The sequence below is a fragment of the Empidonax traillii genome, unplaced genomic scaffold, assembly GCF_003031625.1.
Source record: "Empidonax traillii isolate 1590-97213 ecotype Southwest subspecies unplaced genomic scaffold, ASM303162v1 scaffold263:size1499331, whole genome shotgun sequence".
NCBI classification, from domain to species: Eukaryota; Metazoa; Chordata; class Aves; order Passeriformes; family Tyrannidae; genus Empidonax; species Empidonax traillii.
The window spans coordinates 930,422-951,516 of record NW_020955456.1 but is presented as its reverse complement, the minus strand read 5'-3'; the positions used below and the strand labels follow the sequence as shown (position 1 = coordinate 951,516).

General features: G+C 42.2%; 1 protein-coding gene across 10 annotated transcripts in view; it reads right to left on the bottom strand.

Moving 5' to 3' along the window:
• Nucleotides 1–3,868: 3,868 nt before the first annotated feature.
• The window catches only part of WIPI2 (WD repeat domain, phosphoinositide interacting 2), a 22,422-nt gene continuing 5,195 nt past the window's right edge, over nt 3,869–21,095 (bottom strand). For 5 of the 10 annotated variants that reach the window (XM_027889438.1, XM_027889436.1, XM_027889435.1 and 2 more), the window contains exons 2-13: nt 20,835–20,987; nt 16,757–16,839; nt 12,420–12,671; nt 11,658–11,754; nt 10,976–11,073; nt 10,449–10,541; nt 9,578–9,648; nt 8,786–8,893; nt 7,868–8,032; nt 6,696–6,803; nt 5,446–5,576; nt 3,869–4,586 (exon numbers count right to left, since the gene is read on the bottom strand). In XM_027889438.1, coding sequence (XP_027745239.1) covers nt 4,474–4,586; nt 5,446–5,576; nt 6,696–6,803; nt 7,868–8,032; nt 8,786–8,893; nt 9,578–9,648; nt 10,449–10,541; nt 10,976–11,073; nt 11,658–11,754; nt 12,420–12,671; nt 16,757–16,765 — 1,245 coding nt within the window. In that variant the 5' untranslated portion in view covers nt 16,766–16,839; nt 20,835–20,987 and the 3' untranslated portion in view covers nt 3,869–4,473. The remainder of the gene's footprint in view (nt 4,587–5,445; nt 5,577–6,695; nt 6,804–7,867; nt 8,033–8,785; nt 8,894–9,577; nt 9,649–10,448; nt 10,542–10,975; nt 11,074–11,657; nt 11,755–12,419; nt 12,672–16,756; nt 16,840–20,834; nt 20,988–21,095) is intronic. The other 5 variants (XM_027889442.1, XM_027889441.1, XM_027889432.1 and 2 more) reach the window with 5 other exon arrangements.

The following is a 21,095-nucleotide window of genomic DNA, read 5'->3' as shown; positions in this document are numbered from 1 at the left end:
GGTAGACACAGGGCCAACACCCCACAGAAACCCAGAGCTACAGGTTGAGGCAGAACTCCCCGCTCCAGGGTCGGACACGTGCGGGGGAGCCAGCGCAGGTCCCTGCGGCCGCTCGGCCAAAGCCACAGCACTGACACCTGCAACGAGCACAGCGGCAGCCGTTCGCGAGCCAGGGATAAAACTTCTCGCCCGTTATTTTCAAAGCGGTGTGAGATGAGATTTGCCAGTCGGAAGAGCATTAAGATGGAGGCACGTCACGATTAGAAAAATAGGAATTTGCTGAATTCCTTTGGTTGTACAGTTGGAATCTGAAAGGATTTATTTACAGTCAGAGCCATGCTTTCTTCATTGCAAGCCTTTCACGGGGCAGCAGATTCTAGAAAAAGAAAGGCCTGCTCCGCACGTGTGGAGAAGACACTTGGCCTTGCTCTCAGATGTTAACAGGTTAACTAAAGTTGACTGTTAGCCAGGACAGCTGGAGCACAGAATAGAAACTTCCCAAACCTCTGTAGTGATTAATCCCCCACCAACGCTTTGGACAAAGACTCCCGTCGCTCTGCAAACAGCAGCAGAGCATCTGCACACACCAGTGGGGTACTGAACAGCTCAGCAACCCACAGGGAAAGAAATTCTACTGTCCTACTGCGTGTTGCTTTGGTGCTAATGCCATTGCTGGAGCCAAGAAAGCACAGCACAGGACATAACAGCTCTGAGCTGACCCGCTCACCCAGCCCGTGGCTCCTCAGCTCACTCCTCCCTTCCCACTATTACACACAGGTCAGATGGAGCTTCCCCTCTGCAGACACCTGCCACTGCATTAAAAGTCTTCTCAGGTATTTATTTGCATTCAGGCAGACTTAAAACACAGAGCCAAGAAACTCACCGTGCAGGACTCGAAGCAGCAAGGTACAAGCACACACCTGATCCCCGAGGGAGCGCTCGTGCCAATGCCTAGCTGAACAGGGCATCAGAACAAACAGCTTTTACTAACCTCTTGATGCTTTCTACTTCCTCCTCCTCCTCTGCCAGGCCCTGCCTTTTAACTGCTAGATTTGTATCTATCACTTGTATTTTGGAAACAGCGACATAAGAAGAGAGCGGAGCAGATAAAAGCTTTCTGCCTCAGAACTTGAAAAACAGAGTAAACAGGCAGATGTCGAGACAGCAGCTGAGTACCTGCACTCGCTGCCCATTTGCACATCAAGAGAAACAGCTCCTTCCCTACGGTACTCACTGGGAACTGATCCCACTGCAAGCTAAGACCTGAGTTTAGGATTCCAAGTTTTTCAGTGTTCCCCCCTCCCCAGCTTTGGTTGTTTCAGTTATCTCTGCCCCAACCCTCCACCGAGTTAAAAGCTATCAAGAAGTGCAGCTTGAATCAAGAGATTCAAGGCAGGCTATGCAGATCAAACACAGTCCTTCCAAGGAAGGTCAGTCTAACTCAAGAGGGGCCATAGTTTCCATATCCTAAACTAGAAGCCCATGGCCACACCACAGGGCTAGAGCCAAGGCTTACCCTGGGGCTGTGAGACCACCAGAACAGAAATGTTTAGACAGCTCCTGATCACAGAGAACGACAGTGCAATCACATGCTCCACACTCAGGTGAGGATGCAGCTGCAAACAGCATTTCTGGTATGCTTAAAGAAAATAAAAATAAAAATACATCTTTGTGTCACTGGGATGAACCCCCAACCTGAAAGGCTTTTAACTTTGGTAGCACACCACAACAGAGTGGTTTCTGAGGGCCTAAGGCCATCACAGAGAAGTTATATTAGTCCTATTTTATCTGAGAAAACGTTTATATCCTCATACAATGAACTCAAGACAAACTACTGCCACCACTCTTAAAAAAACACAGCCAGTGTGGACCAGAAACCACCTGCTCCACCCTACTAGCTCTGTGCTGGTCACTAACCCCAGAATATTAATGCTTCTGCTCTCTAAAAATTTTCCCAGTTACAACAACTAAAAGACACTGGCTTCCAGCTTCTACTCAGGAGTGAACTGAGCAGGGCACAGCAATTCCACAGTGTGTGGCTCAGGAGTAGGAACATATGGAAGACACAAATACAGTGAACATGGGATCTCAAACTCACCTGTGGAAAATAAGGTGTGAAAGGTAAGAAGGGGGTAAAATTCGTACAACAAATTTTACCCATTTTTAGCAGTAAGGTCAGTAATTACAGTTAGGGGGGGATCTGACTATGAAACATGGCATATGTTACACTCCAGAGTTGTAAAACTTGTGTGCTTAGCAGACCTGTGTTGCTGGTGCATGTTTACTGCTAACTGTGCTTGTGGAGCCTAGGCCAAGCCTCCAAGGATGTTATCAGGAATGTTACCAGCTTTAGTCTGGAATGAGCAGACATCTGACAGCTCCTGGGTGGTTCACTTTGCCAAAGCTCACTGAGCTTGCATTTGAGATTTGTATTTTACTCTGCAGCTCAGAGCTCCCCAGCAAAGCTCAGAGCACTTGCAGTAAAAAAGAAAGAAAACAAATAACTCCAGACCATGGAATTGAGTTATCAGCCAGATCTTAAAGTCAAGAGACTGAGTAAGATTTCAGCATGACTCTGGGGTTTGCTGTGAACGTGCTGGGTTCTGGAGGGGATACCACAAGCCACTCCAACCGGCTGCTCAGGACAGTCCAGGGTTTCAGTGAGTAAACATGCCTGATCCCTTCTCTCCCACACACAGTCGTGTACAAAGCCCTTCCACTTACACGGCCTGACAGCAGCCTCACTGACACAGAGGTCTCCTGGCAGGGGCTACCACTTTCTTCTGTACTTTAGAGGCAGGGGAAGCCCCCCTGCCCACACAGGCTTTGGGGACAAAACCTACTGCTTCTGCTCAAGAGAAGAATTAACGGTACCAAGTCCTCAAAACACATCACTGCCTGGTGGTGACAGGGAGCTCACATGTAGCTGGAGCACTCAGCCTCTGTCCTCCTTTCAAGATCTGCAATTTCCTTGTCTGTTTTTATTTTTACTTCTTTGCAAGCAGTCAGTAGAGGGAAAGGAAGAAACCTACGTTGCTACACAAAAGGCAAGGGAGGCTCGTTTTGGCAAAGGAAGGTAACGCTCACCAAGTACTTCACTAATCACTTGCTCACTGTTATCCAAGACTTAAAAGAAGGCACATTTACAACCCCAAAAGTAGTCTGCAACACTGCTCAGCCTTGGAAAGCTCTAGCCAGGGTCAGGGCAGTCATGGATTTATTACCGAATTGCCAAAGAGACAACCAGTCCTTGAGTGTATCACAGCAGGTACTCTGATGAGAGAGGAAAATGAGGAAAAAAAAAAACCACCAAAAAATAAAAGTATTGTTATCCAGCAGAAGAGAACCCAGAGGAAAATTAATATTTCAAAATCATTTATATTTACATCAGTATCCTGAAAAAAATCACGAACCTTCACTGTTAGAGCAGTGCACTCAGCCCCAGACTGAGGAGAAGCAGGAATTGAGAGCTTTGCCTTGCAGCAGAAAACCTTAAGGCTGTTTATAGAGTGGGGCTGCCAAACTCTACAGGGACTTCCCTCCAGCCTGACAGAATCCTTGCTTTGGATACTTTAAAAAAAGTATAAAAAAAGGTTATTGCTACTCTGCCAAGAAAATAGGACAATGTGCAGGAAAGAAAGAAAGTGCATTCCAATTCTTCTCTAAAAAACCCACAAGCTTATCAGCCACTACTACAGACACCCAAGTACTAAAGGTGCACAAACAAGATTCTCTAACACTTCTTCCCTCGTTCTAGCTTTCTTCCTGCAGCAATTCCTTCCCTGTAAAGGCACTTTCCATATTCTATATCCTTACGCAGGGAAACACTTCCAGTTTTCCATCCCAACAAACAGAACAGTCCCACAAATACACAACATTCAGAAGGAATTTTAATTAACAAAATGGTCCAGGAAAGGGAAGGGAGAACCCCCAAAAAAACCAGGCCATTGCATTTGAAAGGTTGCATGTCAGTCACTAGGTATGCCTGCAAGCCCATGCACAGGAACCATTTGGACCTTTGTCAGTGCAGAACTAGTCTCAGCTTCCAGAACCACTTCTCTACTCCTTCTTTATATAGGCTAAATATTATGTACATATATAAAAAAAATACAAACTTGAGTTTGTTATAAAGTGGCTTCTCTCTCTCTCTCTCCCCCTCCTATGCTTGCTTGGCACATGAACGCATGCAAAGCTAGTAGGCTCTGAGGGCTGCACAGACAGCAGGTTTTGGCAACAAAAAAAAAAAAAATAGACACAGCTAAAATAGATAAGCAAGATTAAAAGCCACTGAATTGAAAACCATATATTTTTCCAATTGTATTGAATCAGAACTACAGCTACGACTTTAAACTGTAAGAGTCTGTCATCCTCTCTCCCAACTCATGTCAAAGTTCATAGCAGCATAACACGAGGTTCCTCAAGAAACATCAAGCCAGTGTTCTCTGCTTCAGGAGTGAGTTCACAGGTCCAAGTTTAGTCTGTCCGAAGGATCATGGGGGGATGCTCACTGTCTTCATCCAATCTAAGTGAGCTGGTTTCGTCTTCCAGGCAAGCTCCACCCACAGCACCCAGGTCATCCGTATAGGCTGGAGAGAAAGGAATAAGGAGTTGGGGAATCAGCAGCAACAAACTAAGGCTTGGATCCAGAGTGAATGAGTAGAGCTGAAGTACCAGGCGCTACTTGAAATAGTTTCACTGCCACCCTATGTTTGCTTTTATCATGACTCTGTTTCATGGCTGTGTTTCTCCAAGCCAAGAAAAATTCAGGATCAAAATCAAGCTCCTCTGTGTGTGTGCTTTGGGCAGGCTGATGTTTTTTAGTCTCCACAGATGCAGTACAGATGCAATATGTGCCAACTTGTCCTTCCTCTGCAGTGAGGCTCTAACCTGAGTGCCAGAGCTGGCAAAAGCTCCACTGACTTGGATAGCTGCAGCATTAAACAAGTTCTCATCCTCTCGATTTAACAGAGCAGCAAATCAGGCTAAAAGGTCACCGTTCCCATAAAGGAACAACTGCAGCATTTATCAACCTTGCTAAAAAACGTAAAAAAAAAAAAAAAAAAAAAAAAAAAAAAAAAAAAAAGAAAAAAAAAAGGAGGGGGGCTATAATTCAGATGCTTTGCACAAGGTCTGGGTGCGGAACTGTACGGAATAACTGGTTAGGGCGTCTCAAGAACCATCTGGCAAGTACTAAAACTATCACTACGGTTATCAACCACAACTCAAGACGAAATTCTACCCGGAAAGCAGCAAAGACAAGCGATCCATCTACAGAAGGCTACTGCACACCACGAGGGGTTCTTCTCCTACTGCTGCTCACCAATGCTCCACACCGCGCACGCAGTCACGCAAAGCTCCGTGCTGCCGTGGACCAGCTCACGCAGCCATCTAGAACGAAGCGACACGCAGAGGTGCTCTCTGCCCCATTCCCAGCCTTCTCCTTACCATGCCTTGTGGGTGAGGAAGGCACATATGTACCTTTAGTCACAGCGGCACTGTACGTCTGCGCTACCAAGGGCCGGTCGTGGGATGCAGACTCGAGGATTTCGTTGGCCGGCTCCATGCTGCCGTCCAGCCTGCCGAGCACAGAGAGGTTACCTGGAGAGCTGACCCCACCTGGGCACAGCGCAGCTTCAGCTGGCAGCCACAGGAAAATATCTCATCAGATGGACGAGAAGAACACACAGAAATGGAACGGGAGGAACTGGCAAGGAGGCGCCTGACAACACTTCGTGTTTAACTCTAAAGACTCATCAGCGTCCTGTTTGCCCCTTGACACGGCATCAGGATCTAAACAAGAGTGTGTGATTAAAAAAAGCTCCATTCCAATCAGCAGTAGTAGATTGTCTTGAGCTCTGTCCACTACAGAAGTGGTTGCTTCTTACACAAATATTACAAAATCCTCTAGAAAAATATTAGAATATTATTATATAATAAAATAATAATAGTAAAATATTAGAATATTAGAGATTAAGAATTTGATAAAGGCTTCCCTCTACGAGGCTTCACTTCATCTGTGAGTGAAACCAGAGGTCATGCCTTAAAGTGTTCAGATAAATGTATGATTTTTGACCATTATTATAGACAGACCAAAGCTGCAAACCTCAATTATCATCATGAGTTACTGCCTTTAATTCTATGATTGATCAAGTAATTTGACTATATCACCCTGGCTTTTCCTTATTGAAAAACACAGTGTTCTACAGTACTGCTACAGAACATTAGCTGACTGGCCTATATGCAAGGAATTTTAGTTGGGAGGGAGAGAATATGGATAATTCCATGAGCCAGATTCCCCTCTGTGAAGTCAGAGCAACATCTCTTTCTCATGTTTGTAACCACTTCATTTATTGATGAAGAGGGTGGTGTCAGTCGTTTCAAGTTCTTGTTTAAGTAACTCAACTCAAACTGCCAAGAGGAAAGAGGATCACAGAGCAAATAGCGATTGATCCCTCCCTGCACTCAGACAGTGTTAAGTTTCTGATGGTAAAGCGGAGCTTGGTGTAGTGGATACTTGAAAGGAAGGCTCAGGGGGATTCTGAAGTTACTCATTCATGTCAGAGGCCTGGAAGAAGATTAGTTTAAAGAAATGAGCTGTTCTAAGTTAAACTCAGTTCTGTTCTGCAAAAGTCTGAGAACAAACTGGATTTTGAGAGGAAATGAAATACAACAATCCTCAGCTAATGTGGACTTACTTGTGCTGCTTCATTAGTGTGCACTCGCCTCCTTCCTGGGGGTCCAGGTTGTACATGTAGAGATACCCATCGGCAGCTCCCACCAACAAACGAGGGATCTTCTGGATTCTACACAGGTTTAGGGGAGAGATTAATAAGAACAGATAAATAACAGCCTATTGAAAAACAGATTATTATTAAGAACAGAAGAAAGCACACTCTCCTCCCTTCCCGTGATTTAATGGTTGGACTCGATCTTAGAGGTTTCTTTTCCCAACCTAAATGATTCTACGGCTTTTAAGGCATTATTTTCCACACTTCTGCTCCTAGACAGGGAATGCTGTTAACAGTTAGAGCACCCAGGAAAGACCTGTGTATTAAAAAATTATGGCACAACGGCATTTTGGGGCTAACAGGATGCCACAGGAATCAAGCAATTATATGTAACTCATTAAAACAGATTCAGAAGTTACCATCCTGTTATCAAGCCTTGTGCGACTCCAAAGACAAATATTCTAATGGGAAGGATTTGCTTATTTCTGAAATGTTGCAAAGCTTAATTATTGCTTAAAGGGTGCTTTGAGATCAGAGGAGTGAGAGTACAGACATGAAGTCAATTTAGCATAAAAACTATAAAAACCCTCACAAAGTGAGTTTACTACTGCTTAGCTTATTGCTTTGGTAGCTGTGCCAAATGGGACCTGTCTTTGAGGAAGACAGCATAAAAGATTAGATTTAGTCCTAAAAATTAACTTTAATGAATGCTATGCTGTTTTAGAGACAAGAATTATATGAACTTGCTTTCAAAGACTTCTTTAACGGTGAGGCTGGATTGCCCAATTTTGCAATTTGCTAACAACACACAGTATCACTCCCCATAGCACTAATGGAAGCAAGTGCCATAAAAGCCCATGGGTCTGTTCTCAACATTCTTCTTTCAAAATTAAAAGACATCTTTAAACAACGCTTGGAAATTGGGCTATTCCCACTCAAATATTATGCCTTTTCCTCCTCCCCTCACAGGACTGCGAGGTGTTGGCTCTGACACGTTGCTTTCCACTAGAAAAGGCTTTTCAGTGACTACAGGTGATCCACTGCTCTGCTGCAGATTGGGGTTATGTTTTACAGTGTCAGCCTCTCCAGAGCCCGAACCCAGCAAGGGTGGAGGGTGCAGGTTCCTTGGCAGTACTCACGTGGCAAGTGCGCAGATGTTTTTGTGCCCACAGAAGGGCAGACGGACCGTGGCAAAGGCTCTACCCTGGTTGAACATCTCCGTTACTTGGGAGGGCAGGTAGCTTGTGGAGGCCATCAGCACTTTTCCAAAGTAACCTGTCCAGGTCGTAGGCTCTTCCTGAGGTCTACAAGTCAGAAGAGAAAAGTGACTTGACTTTGCCTTTCACCTTAGAGGGAAAAGCGCGTGAACGCTTTGAAACATTTTATTTTTAAAAGATATCAAGAAGCTCTTTGTTTCTCTTCAGAAATAACTGACACCCTTGAGAACTCTAGCACAATTAATTTATGCTACAGGGCACAACGTGTCCTACAATACCCTCAGCCTGTTATTTAAGCATGTTTGACTGTAAACTGATGCTTCTGCACAGAAGACTGCATTTCATAACGTTCATTATACAAGAGCAGAATCCAGTGGAAAGTGCTACGCTCCAAGATTTTATTAATCTGTTTATCACTAAGCAAATCATTGTTTCCAATGACTTCCACAGAAACGCAGTAAGACTGTCCTCTCAAATCATAAATAGGAACATTTTACAACTTGGTGCCTTTTAAAGCCCCATATGCAGCTCGAAGGCAGCGATGAGATAGTTCTTCTCATACGGATGTCAGAGGACAAATGTAACTGAAAAAATGTTAAAACTGCTCCATATTCCTGTCAAGGATGGCCAAGTTCTCTTTGGCAGAAAAGCCTTTTCTGCTCAGTGGGAGAACAGTACACAGCTCAGCTGCAGTTGCTGATTCATAAGTGACTTCTTATGCCCTTTACTTTACAGAAGTGTTCAAAAGAGTCTGTCCACACTTTGGAGAACTCATCCTGTCGAGAATAATCAATTTTAAAGCCTTTTCCTTCCAAGATCTAAGGCACATCTGAAACCTACTTTTCTTTCACAGTCTCAAGTTTGAAGATATGCACTGTCTCTGTGTTACTGGATGCAGACAGAAACATGCCATCCATGCTGAAGGCCAACGAACAGATGCTCACACACCTGGGGGAAAAAAGAAAACAAACAAAGAGAAGAAAAACAACAAAGCTAAAATATTTGGTTTGATTCAGCAGATTCCTCGGTCACCACTACTTTTCTAAAAAGAAAAAAAACCCCAAACTTCCATAACAAGCATTGTGAATTCTCTGATACCTTCCTGAAGCTATTCAAGCACGAGATTAATTAACAATGTTCAACTCTGATGCATACCAGATATGGAGATCAATTAGTAACAATCTGAGCTCAGTCTTACCTCTGTATAAAGCACAGTAGAACTACAGAGTTACTACTACCACAAACCACAGTACCACTTCACCATGGCTATTAATGACCACAGCACTAGAAGGACTTAGAGGAGAGTGAGAATATTAGATGTACTGCCTCCAATTGCCACAAGAATACAATATATCCTACAAAAGGTGACCCACTTTAAACAGGTTCCCTCACCAATAAATTTTTAAAAGGCAAGAGGGAGTACAATTCTGACAGGATTGATTTGTAGTATAGTCAAGTCCAAAGGAATGAAATTGGAAGACATTCAAGCTGAAACTGTTATAAGCACAGAATGCAAGGATGAATGAAGATGAAAAGAGGCAAAAAAAATCAGGATGCCAGCTCAATTGCAGAACATACTGGAACTCAACCATAAGGAATGAGCTTCAGGTAATTAGCCCAGTTGAACTTTACCTCTTCACTCCCCTTCGGAATTCAAAGAGTTTCTGTCCCTCTGGAATGGAAAACACTCTTATTACTGTCCCCTGCAAAGAAAAAAAAAAAAATAAATCATTTTTCACTTCAAGTTGATTCATTGTGTATTAGCTCTAGTGAGCAGAGTACAACTGGAAGCAGCAAACCACTTTGCTGTTAACTTATTGCCGTGGTGCACCCCAGATACGACATGAAATATTTATGGAGCTTGTTTGAAGGATGTGTTTGAAGAGCACTGAAACAAGAGGTGGGAGCTACTAATGCAGAGAACAAGCTGTGCTTTAAAACCAGCCCTTCTTATCATATTTGATCATGAAAACGACCACACCAGACAAGTACCAGAGTGCAGTCACTTGGATGTCTTTATGCCTTTATCAGATGCAATCAGTCACACCTTTACAGTCTCAGCTTATTACTCAAAGAGCAGAGGCTTCAGACTCTCTAATTTATACATTTTACACGAACGATTTGTCATCACATGCCAAAGACTAGCAAGGCACTGCTCTCCATGCTGACTTTAACTGTCTTGTTTTCATTAGGAAGACAGCATCAAAACAAGACAGCTAATTTCTAATAAGTCTCCTGCAATAAAGGCAGAAAGACTTCGAGGATTGCCCTAATTACAGCCAGATTAAAATGTTTAATTTAAATAACCTTATTATCCCATATTTCACAGCATGGAAATTGTGTCAAATGTCATTAACAGCTCTTAACTTAGATTTCCCATTGTAGCTAAGCCTTCTTTTTTGGCACTTGCACATGGAACTGTGCACATTCAAACTTCCTTAAAATGCTTAGTGACAGATTTGATTTTTATCACTGTTGGCAAGTCAATCAAAAGCCCTCTTACCTTTTCTGAGGCAGTGGCAAGTTTAGTACCACTTGCATCAAATGCCAAAGCAGCCAAGGGACTATCATGAGCTGGGATCATATTAGCAGCTCTCTGCAGTGAATCAATAAAACAGAACCTTAGCACAGTACACGTCAAAAGGCTATACATGTGCAGTTTAAGACTGCATATTTAAGCACATTCAAGGCAAATATGGGTCTTAGTTTATAGACAACAGCTTCAGTATTTGTTTCAGTAACTGCTAAGTACATAAAATTATCACTGAATTACGGGCATAGAGAGTACAAGCAGCAGGAAGACACCTCAAATAGAAATCACTTTATTCCACCCATTTGCCCAATTCTACTCATTAACTCTAATATCAGCACCTGTATTTTCTTTGATGACGTTCTGAGAAGCCTGGCTATAGGAGATACTGCAGCCTGATGCACAGGAACCTAATTGTCCAGTAATTCCTCTCTGAGCAAATTAAGTAATTTCCAAAACCTGCATCTTTAGAAATGGAAGCAGCATTCAAAGATCCTTACCAGGTTGATGGTGTCAAAGACTTGTACTTCTCCAATAGTTGCACTCCCTGGGTAGGCCAGGTAGCAATTATCATTGTTTATTGATAAAGCACACAACCCTAGAAGGGATGCAGAGAAACAGAATTAGGAGGAGGCAAATTCCAAGATTTAAGCAGCAAAACTTTCTGATTCTGTGTTTGAGTGTCACAAAGATAACTCAAATTATCAGCAGAAACACAACAAGGACGAGCAATCTCAGAGTCAACCTGCAACATATTCAACTATTTAGCATAAGTTAAAATTTAATATAAAATAGAAAGAGAAGAATACCAACAGAGCTAAAATAACTGATTAAACAGTAGAATTTCCCATATCTGCCACAATTCCTAAAGCATTAACCTGACAAAGCCTTTAACTACACCAAGTGCTGTCAAAATCCAGTTTTTATCTCTACTACTTCTTTCTAACATTTCAACACATCCACTGCAGGAGACCAAATTGCTGGGAAGATGCAGTTTGAGGCAGAGTCTGTTATTTGTTCTCAAAAAAAATCTCTCCTGGATCAAACACGGAGGCTTTAAGACAACACTCGTGTTTAATTGTTACTTTTATTTGAAAGTGGAATTAAGAACAACACAGTTCCCTGTGGGGAACATCATACACTGACAGCACTTTTAAGCTGTGCTGGGTTCTACCAACATACCTGCAGGATTGGGAGGTGTCTCCCTGATTGTATGTAATACCTTCATGTCTCGTATGTTGTGTATATAAAGAGACTCTTCCAGACATACTATCAGCCTCTGGAAAAGGGAAAAAAAAAAAGGACAAAATGCTGACATCATCTGGATGACTAACAAGATGTCACTTGTTTAACACCACCTCAGAAATCAAATTAGCTACTGTTTCCCTCGTCATTTTAAAACAGGAATCCCATCATCCCACACTCAGTTTTTTGGGGCAAGGACAGACATTAAGAAAATTTTTCTTAATCTTCAGATGCCATACCCTCTACTTTGAATGAACTGGCTGAAGACAGAAGTTTGTAATTTCACCAGTTCAGTGACGCTTCTAAAATTTTTCTTTTTCGAAAAGAATTTAGCAAGCACTATTTAAAAACATAAGAAGTTAGCAGGCTTGAACAGAAACTGTCAGCCTCATATATTTTCATATTAGGGATCACAGGATGATTCATACTGGGAGAGACTTCAGGAGGTCTCTGGTCCAACCTCCCACTCAAAGCATGCCCAGCTTACTCTGGGCATTTCCCTAAATAAATACATAAACTCAGAAGCAAAAATACTTAATTAAATAGGAGTACTGAGATGCCCCGTAGAAGCAATAGTTGGAAAACTACAAGTCCATTTCAAATGGCAATTCTGTCACCAAAGGAAGAGACACCAAGTGCCAGAATAAGATCCACAACCCCTTTTCCCAGGTTTCCACCCAGGCAAAAACCACTACTCACCTGTCTGTTGAGTTTGACAGCCAAGATGGTGTTGGAGTAACTGTAGTTGCAAATCTCTGTCCCCTTCTTAAAGTGACAGACTTTCAGCTTGCGTGGAGCTTTAAGGCTGACTATGGCCACCAGGCTGCTGGAGAAGAGCCTCTCCACGATGCACACATCTTCTGTGTCAGCTGAGGGATCACAGGAACGAGGGGAAAACACAGAGGGGCATTTCAGGGAGGAAGAATGATGCACAGCAACAGGAAATACTGTCTAAGAAAATCATAGGATCGTAGGTTCAGTCTGTGTAAAAATACAGCCTAACAGCACACGCCCAGAATCCAATAGAGAAAAATCCCGAAGATACAAAAAACGGTAAATTGTCAAATGACAGAATTTTACAACCTTCTTTTATCTCTGTAGAAATCTAAGAAAATAATTTTTGGGCCTTTTTTTTTTGCTTTGTTTTGTTTTTAAAGCTATACTAAGCATGAAGGGTTTTTGACTATCAAAAACCTTGGCATTCCCACACACCTCTCCACAGTTATTGTACTCAAAGAAGCAGTAAACTTCGCTCAATGGTTAACACATTCCAACCCATAAAACTGCCAGAAAAAAAACCACAACAAAAAACAAATAACAAATGAAAGAGCTTGCTTCTGAAGGCTTCTGTTTTGGCCAAGAGACACATTAAATAATTAACTTGCACTGTTCTCATCACCAGTGATAGAAATTCCACGAAAAAAGTTCTGTTCAGCACACGATGCTGCCATCACTGCGCGGTACGTCTGCTTTCAAAGTGCTTTTTCTGGGCAGTTATTTCAAGGAAAAGAACACAAAATATTTAATGTTCTACATTCTTTTGAGAGAAACAGCCTCCTTATGGAAAAGGAGCAGGTTTATACTACGTATTTTCAGTACTCTATGCGACATAATTGACTTTTATCTACATCTTGTATTTAATACGGTACTTTTCCAGAGAAGACAAAACAGCACACAGAGGCTTTGAAAATTCAATTTTCTCATGCAATGGGGATAATGCATTTTAGTAATGACTTTGTTTTCAAGGAATTGTTCTCCATTTTCTTGATACTGCACGAAACACATGAAAAAGAAACACAAAAATCTGCTTCAATAAATGCACGCAGAGACTTTGAAATGTGGAGGTCTGTGTTCCTTGAATCAGACTAGTTACATAAAAGGCTCTCAAATATTTTAGAGGATGGGTTATATCAGTTTTCCATCTGAGCCTGGAGTCCTTCAAAAACGATGACATCCTTTTACAAGAGTCAGAAGACCAGCACACAGAGACCCCAAAACCACAGCCTGGCTGCTCCCAGACAAGCACAGCTTCTTTCCCCATTCAGGGACAACCGGGTTCAGACACAGCTTCTGGGATTTGTCACTCTCCCAGCCACGAGAACTGGTATTTCAGAAGGGGAACAGCATCAGAGATTCAGCTAGAAAACGTACTGTCCTCTGCTGCGCTGATAGGAAGGGTGGGCAGCAGGGAAGGCACACAGGGAAGAGCACTATCAGCACTATCAAGAACTAAGCAGTCAGATGGAAGAAATAGATTTTCAACAAGCAAAATGCTTCAAAGGTATTGATAATCCTTCAGTCTCACCATAAAAAGACTATAATACAGATTGTTACTCTTAGAGAAGGGCTCTGTGATGGGCTTTTAATTACACTCACTTAAAAAATACAGGACGCATCTCTGGTCCTTTGTCTTCCTCTAACAGGAAGAAGAGATAAAAATCTCTTCACAGCTGCCAAGTAATTTATGCTGCCCAACAGCAATGCTCAAGTGAGTACCAGGCTATCCTGCCTATCCTATGTTCAGCTGACCTGAATTAATCATATGTTTAGCAGCACTAAAGCCCTATAGCAATGCTGTTACTCACAGGGTTGTGGGTTTTTTTTTTCTATTAGTATTATCTCCTTTACGCTACACAACCCAGCCTTGCCAGAAACTCAGATTCAAAACACTGTAAGAACAAAAAGAACTGCAAAACAAATTAAGTACCAGCAGCGAGGGGAGAACAAGCAAACACATAACAAGATTAGTTTCATAAACACAAGCATGGAGCATCGCAGACAAGAGCTGGTTAGAGCCAGCTAGATTATGATCAGCTGTGCCTTTATTCCATTTTTAATCCAAGAACATGAAGCATGTTAGAAGGATTCATTAAGCCTTAAATCACCCTTCAATCTGATGCTTGTTTTTACAGGGGGATCAACTGCGCAGGGAGGCAGGAGATTTGTGCAGTCACAGGAGAAGTCAGTGACGGGAGCAGCCAAATCTTCCATCTTGTCAGTTGTTCTCTCAAACACGAGACAGCTGGGGCATATTCTGTAGTTTAGTTTAAACACCTACACAAGAGCTGGCAGATCAATCTTCCAGAGGAGAGGGGGGGGGAGTCCTTAACGGCGCTCACTCAAAACAACACAAAGTCTTTAGAACCATTTAAAACTAAATTGGGAAGCAGGAGGGACTGTCTGGGAGGCCTCAAGATACCTTTCCTTTCGGAAAGGAGGTACCCAGTACACAGGAAGCCCTCCACCCCCATATCAAGTTTTAACAGGCATGGGTTGCAAATCCAAGACCGAAAATTATTTAACTCATATAAAAAAAAATGAAGGTCTCTAAATATTTAGATGTGCTTTGGGCAAAGGTTGGCTGGCTTACGCAGGCCAAAGCATTACATCTGCTGTATCACATTTCCTGTGATAGACAAGGAATAATGGGTTCAAATTGAAAGAGGGGAAATTTAGCTTAGATATAAGGAAGAAATTCTTCCCTGTGAGGGTGGGGAGGCCCTGGCACAGGTTGCCCAGAGAAGCTGTGGCTGTCCCATCCCTGAAGTGTTCAAGGCCAGGTTGGATGGGGCTTGGAGCAACCTGGGCCAGTGGAAGGTGTCGCTGCCCGTGGCAGGGGATGGGACCGGATGATTTTTAAGGTCCCCTCCAAACCAAACCATTCCATGATTCTACTAAATGTTACTACACACTGTGCTCTCTTTTTATGGACTTAACACTCAGAAAACTTACAATATCAACACAGGCATCCCAGAACAGTCCAAGGACTGGAATCAGCAGGTCTAAATTCCAATTCCAGCTGCTCTATCAATTTATTGCGAGATTTTGAACAAGGCACTTTACTCAACCTGTATTTTTAATTTCAAGGACTGCCTAGAAGGTGCAGTCCTGCAAAGTGCAGTTGACCTCTCAGTGTATTTATTCAGTGTCTTGTGTAACAGGAGTCATCTTCACTGAGTCTCCTGGGGTGGTATCAGGCCAGATACTGTAAGTGCCTCACATACTACAGAGGTCAGGTACCTAAACTCAACAGCAGAAAATGGAATTCAAGCCACTTATTAACCAGTAAAACCAGACCATGACTCAAATAGGAAGATGTAGCTGCAGCACAACTTAACCTGACCACAGGTGCCTAATTTGAACCTCACAATTACTTCTCTCCATTGACTGTGTACAGAATCAGGCTGTCGTTGCAGTAATAGGTGACCTGAATCACACACCATTTCCAAACTTTGGATGCCACAGGGTCAGGTCACTTTGGGAATGGAGTCTGAGGACAACTCTGTCATGGGATCTCACTATAAATGCTGACATCATAGCTATTGGTACCACCTGCTCACATGGAGTTTACAAGAAAGCGAGGATACTCACACATAGCATTCATGGTTTACTTATTAGCATCTCAAAAAAGGGAAGTCTACGACCTGCTGGCAAAACCAGAGATACCACTTCTCTCCCAGGCCTCCATCCATGTCATCTCATTTCCTACCCGACTGTGACCAGTACTGAGAAGTTTCAGGAATGTGAATTATTCACCCTTCTGTATGAGCAAACTCGCAGTTATCATGTTAAAAAGTATTTTTCTAACAGCAAACATTAGGATTAAAAAAAAAATATATATAATTAAGGTTTTGTTTTCTTATTTGACAAAGGTATGTCAGTGCTTGCCTGCCCCAACAGCCAGTATAAAGACCCCAAAGACACACTCTCCCACAGGAGTAAATTATTATTTTTATGCCCAGCTGCTACATAACCTGGCTAATGGACATAAGATTAGAAAAGCAGAGTTCCCACAGCCACTACCAAACTTCACAACATCCCAGCTAAATTTAAATACAGAACACTAATATACAGTTTTACCCTGCCAGCATCAATTGTTTTGTATTTGTTTGTTATTTCCACTTAAGGTTCCTCTTACATCAGTTTCAAACAATCTGTGAAAAAATGAAACACGTCTTACTCTTCCCACATTAGGTCAACTGAGGGGATCAAAAAAAAAAAAAAAAAAAAAGGGAAGAAAAAGAGGAGATACTCACTGCATTCATAGATCTGCTCTAATTTGTCCACAGAAGAAAGAGAGAAGAATTTGTAGCCTGATTTACTGCCAACTGCAAGGGATCTGCAAAAGAAACAAGCCAGTCAGGAACACAAACTACATCAGCTGTGATTACCCTTGGACAGATTCTTACCCTGTTCTAACCTCCAGCTGGGTTAGCTCGGTAAGAAAAACGATAAAAAGCTTTTCCAAAGAAGCCACGACAGACACAGCCAGCGGCCCTCAACTCTGAAAAGGCCCAAACAGCTTCAGAATTACAGAAATTCCGAATTACAGAATTCAGGTGTGGGATTCTGCTCCACATTTTAATGAAAGCAGAGGTCACAGCCCGATGTGAGCCGACTGCCCAATTCTCACCGGTGGTTTCTCCACACAGCCTAAAAGCCTCAGCGTGGAGGAAAGATGATGACTTGAATAATGTAATGCAAACCAATTACATCATTGCCTCATCATTAGAGGTGACCTCCGAGACCTTTCAAACTGGGCCGTCTGGGGATTTTTTGTTCTTTACAGCGTAACCGTCCCCGACCATCCCAAAAGAGTTTTTATATTAAAAAAAAAAAAAAAAAAAGTAATTACAGGCTGCCAACTCTAATTTTCCCTGGCTTTATGTGATGATGTTCTAGCACCTCCATTGTTCGGTCTCAGTCTTACAAATGCTCCCACCGAATCTTTGATCAGAGGCACCCTCTTAAAAATGCTGGTCACTGATGTTAAACAGATTTGAACAATAGCAGAACACCAAAAAACTGACTACAAACCCTTCTTTCCTCCATTACTCAATTTTCACACTTAGCTCACAGACCAGTTAATTGCTTTTCCAGTTAGAGTCAAAGACAGGTCTTAAATTTTAAGCTAGAAAAACCTTCAGCTTGTCTTGCAGGTCTTTACACACCCAAGGCAGCAGACAACGGCTCGTTCTTGTTTCCCCTCCCCATGTGGAGGACGATTTTATGCCACAGATTAAGAAAATTAAGAGCCAATAAGAACTGTACAGAAGTGCATCAGTGTGCTTATAGTTCATACATTTCTTACTGCCAGGACACGCAGAGAAAAAACTAATTAAATTCCGATACAGCACATTTCGATGTGCCCAATTGCGGTAAGTCATTCGATACGAGGCTCAATGCCAACCCTGCCAGTCAGCCTGCCAAAAACGCCCTTCTGAGCTCAGCAAGATGATTCTCAACAATTCAGATGCACTAACAATTAATTCTGCCTTTGGAAGACAATGCAGATTCCTAGATTTCATGTTCTCCCTGTATTTTCCACCCGTGGCTCCAAAGTGAGCCCTTCTTAAACTTCAACATAAACAGAAGATTAAAAATTGTTCCTCGAGCGGTTTACCCTCTGAAATTAAGATCTCGAACTACAAAATCAAATTCTGTATGACGGTATGACCTTCTCTACTAGAAAAAAAAATACAACTGGCACAATCTGGTTAAGAAATTATATTTGAGAAGGTTTAAGTTTTCAAATTAAAATATGTACCAGGCAGGCAGGCAGAAGTCCCCAGATTCAATAACCAAGATATTAAAAAAGCGTATTAGGCTTAGAGATAGAGAGCAACCATAAAACAAAATTTTGTTGCTGCTCCTCTAAGTCACCTCAGAAATACTGAATTTAATTTTACTCCAGACAAAGTCAGTATGTTCAGCACACTCTATCTGATTAGAAGCCAGAAACACTGAAGTGTTTTTGCTCAACTACTTTTGTACAACTCAATGAAAAACCCACATTCTGTGAAAAAAAAAAACCCGTGGAACTCTTAATTTGGTAAAACAAAAGCAATGAATCAGCTTCTCTTAGCTCTTTTATGGCTTCCCTCAGAAGAAAGTTTAACAAAGAATGACATTAAAACTGTCACTTTGCAAAGGTAAACAAGCACTCCACTGAGTTAAAAATAAATGGGAGTCACAAGGCTCCTTGCAACATAAACTTATCCACAAAAGACACGGGATGATTTCTTCCTGGAGAATTCCACACAGCAGCTATTTGTGAGTGTATTACCAGGCAGAACTGTATTCCTGCATTGTCCTTACAGCTTCAGACACAGAATGTTGCTGAATCACTGTTTTGCTGACAGCAGCACTGAAACCAGCGAGGACGCCCATTTTTCTAGTCCTACAACTACTTATACCTCATTTAAATGAGCCACAATGGCAAAAATGAGTTGTGATAACAATCATCATCAGTAGAAGCCAAAATGAAGAAGCACAGGGCAGACCTTTCCATCCACGGCAACTGCTTTTTGTTATTTCTATCAGGATCGAGGTGATGAAGCCACAAATCATTTGTTTACACTTCAAGTCAGCGTAATTAAACCCATTTCAGAATTCAAGCATTATAAGCCCTGCAAAATAACCCCTTTTTCTCCTAGAACAGCATTCCTGCTTTTGGAGGGTTTGTTTCCTTGGGGTGGCTTTTTTAAAATGTACTCTCAAATTACTTCTTAAGAAACTACTGGAAAAAGGTTTTTTATATGTAATAAGAACCCACTAGGCTGAGTTATACCAGCATAATCATAATGATTTAAATCTCCCATCTTCCCCCACACTGATATTACACTTAAGCCCTTAAGACACCCGATAACCATCTCAATGGCCAAATCCACAAAACAGGCAGCCAGCCAGAATTACCTCACCCCCCCAAAAATGTGCAACCATCTGGGGAAGAAATATGATCAATAAGCCATCCAGCTCTTGCTCAGACAGACAGCGGCCAGCAAGAAGCTGCTGTAGTTATCAGAAGCTCCTTTTACAATGTGGGTGTTACGCTTTATTATCACCGATTTTCAAAGGCTGATGAGCCTGAAATTGAAAATAAATATTCCCCCAAATTGCCTTTTTTTTTTTTTAATATTATGCTGCACACATGTGGGTTTTTTAGCTCTATTATGTGTAGCCTCTATTACACACCTAAGACTGCAGACTTTGAGCTATTTCATCATCAAGGCTGTCTCTTCAGTACAAAATTATCAATACAGCCATGATTTATGGAACTGTGTTTACCCACTTTTTTCCAGAGATAATGCTGCGGTCTGATCCAAGACTACATAAATCTTGATAGTATTTTCAAGAGTGACTGTCATAAATAATTAAAACTAGTCTCACAAGAGAACAGTGCTGTGAGATATTTCACACACTCATCTGAAGATGCTGACATCCACTCTAAGTGCACTCACCTAAAGTGGAGTATCAGCTGCTTCAATCTCTCTGGCTCTTTAGAAGCAAGTTTTTTCAGATGGATTAGAATGCTACAGGTCTTCTTTTGCTTCTTTAATATACATACAGAAGGAAGAAAACCAGTTTTTCCCTTTCCATATCGCAGAGGACCTTAACTATTAATCAGAAATATTCTACACTAATCAGGAAGATCCTACTAAGGGCAGCTCTCTCAAAGATTAAAATCAATTGCAGCTGCAGCATAAACATGACTCCAGAAGTCATTACTATTTTAAATAACTGGTTAATTAAACCTACTTTCATTATGATACAGTCTCATTACACTAATGTTCCACCTCATTTCAAAACCAATGTAAATTTCCACAGACAAAACATTTCGTGAACAAAGGCTTATGATGAAGAGGGGGAACACAATAAAGGAAAAATCAGTGAAATGACAGAAAAACTGCTAAGGAATTACTAAGGAAATGTACTTTCACCCCTCCCAAATGCCTACTGAAACCAAAGCTGTAGCATCTTATGGATTTGTCTTAACATTAAAGGTCATTATTTTGGGCAAAAGTGAGACACAGAAATGCACCCATTCCATGTTTTTGTCAGCAACGCTCTGACAACCCACAGATTTTCCTACTATTTTTACATTAAAAGAAAGCCCACAAACTTAAAATCTGCTACAGCAACAGGAGACCGTGCCTGCTCAGCCCTTAACACGCAGCCTTAGGCTGGGACAACAGAGAGGCCACAACCCAAGTAAATCTCTCTCCTCTTGGGCCAAATCCCCATCCAAATGGTTGGGAGCTGAGGAGCAGCTCCTCTGGCCGCCCCCCCTGAGCTGCTGTGCCCACTGCCACCACAGCAAGGAACACAACCTACGGTTGTCTCTCTCAGCTATCCTGCCTGAGCGTGGGAGCTACGTGACCGCTCTTGCCTTCCTGGGGTTTTTTGGGGTGTGTGTTTAGCTTTAAAGCCTCCTTGGAACACAGAGCTCTCCTGTCCTCAAGGATCACGGGTGAAGGACACCTGAACCTAGGAGAGACAAAGGCAGAGAGGAGTGAATGCTCAGCACCTAACCCTTGTTCCTCCCACCACAAGCAGTTCACTATAGAGATCCAGACACCGCAGGGCGAGGGAATT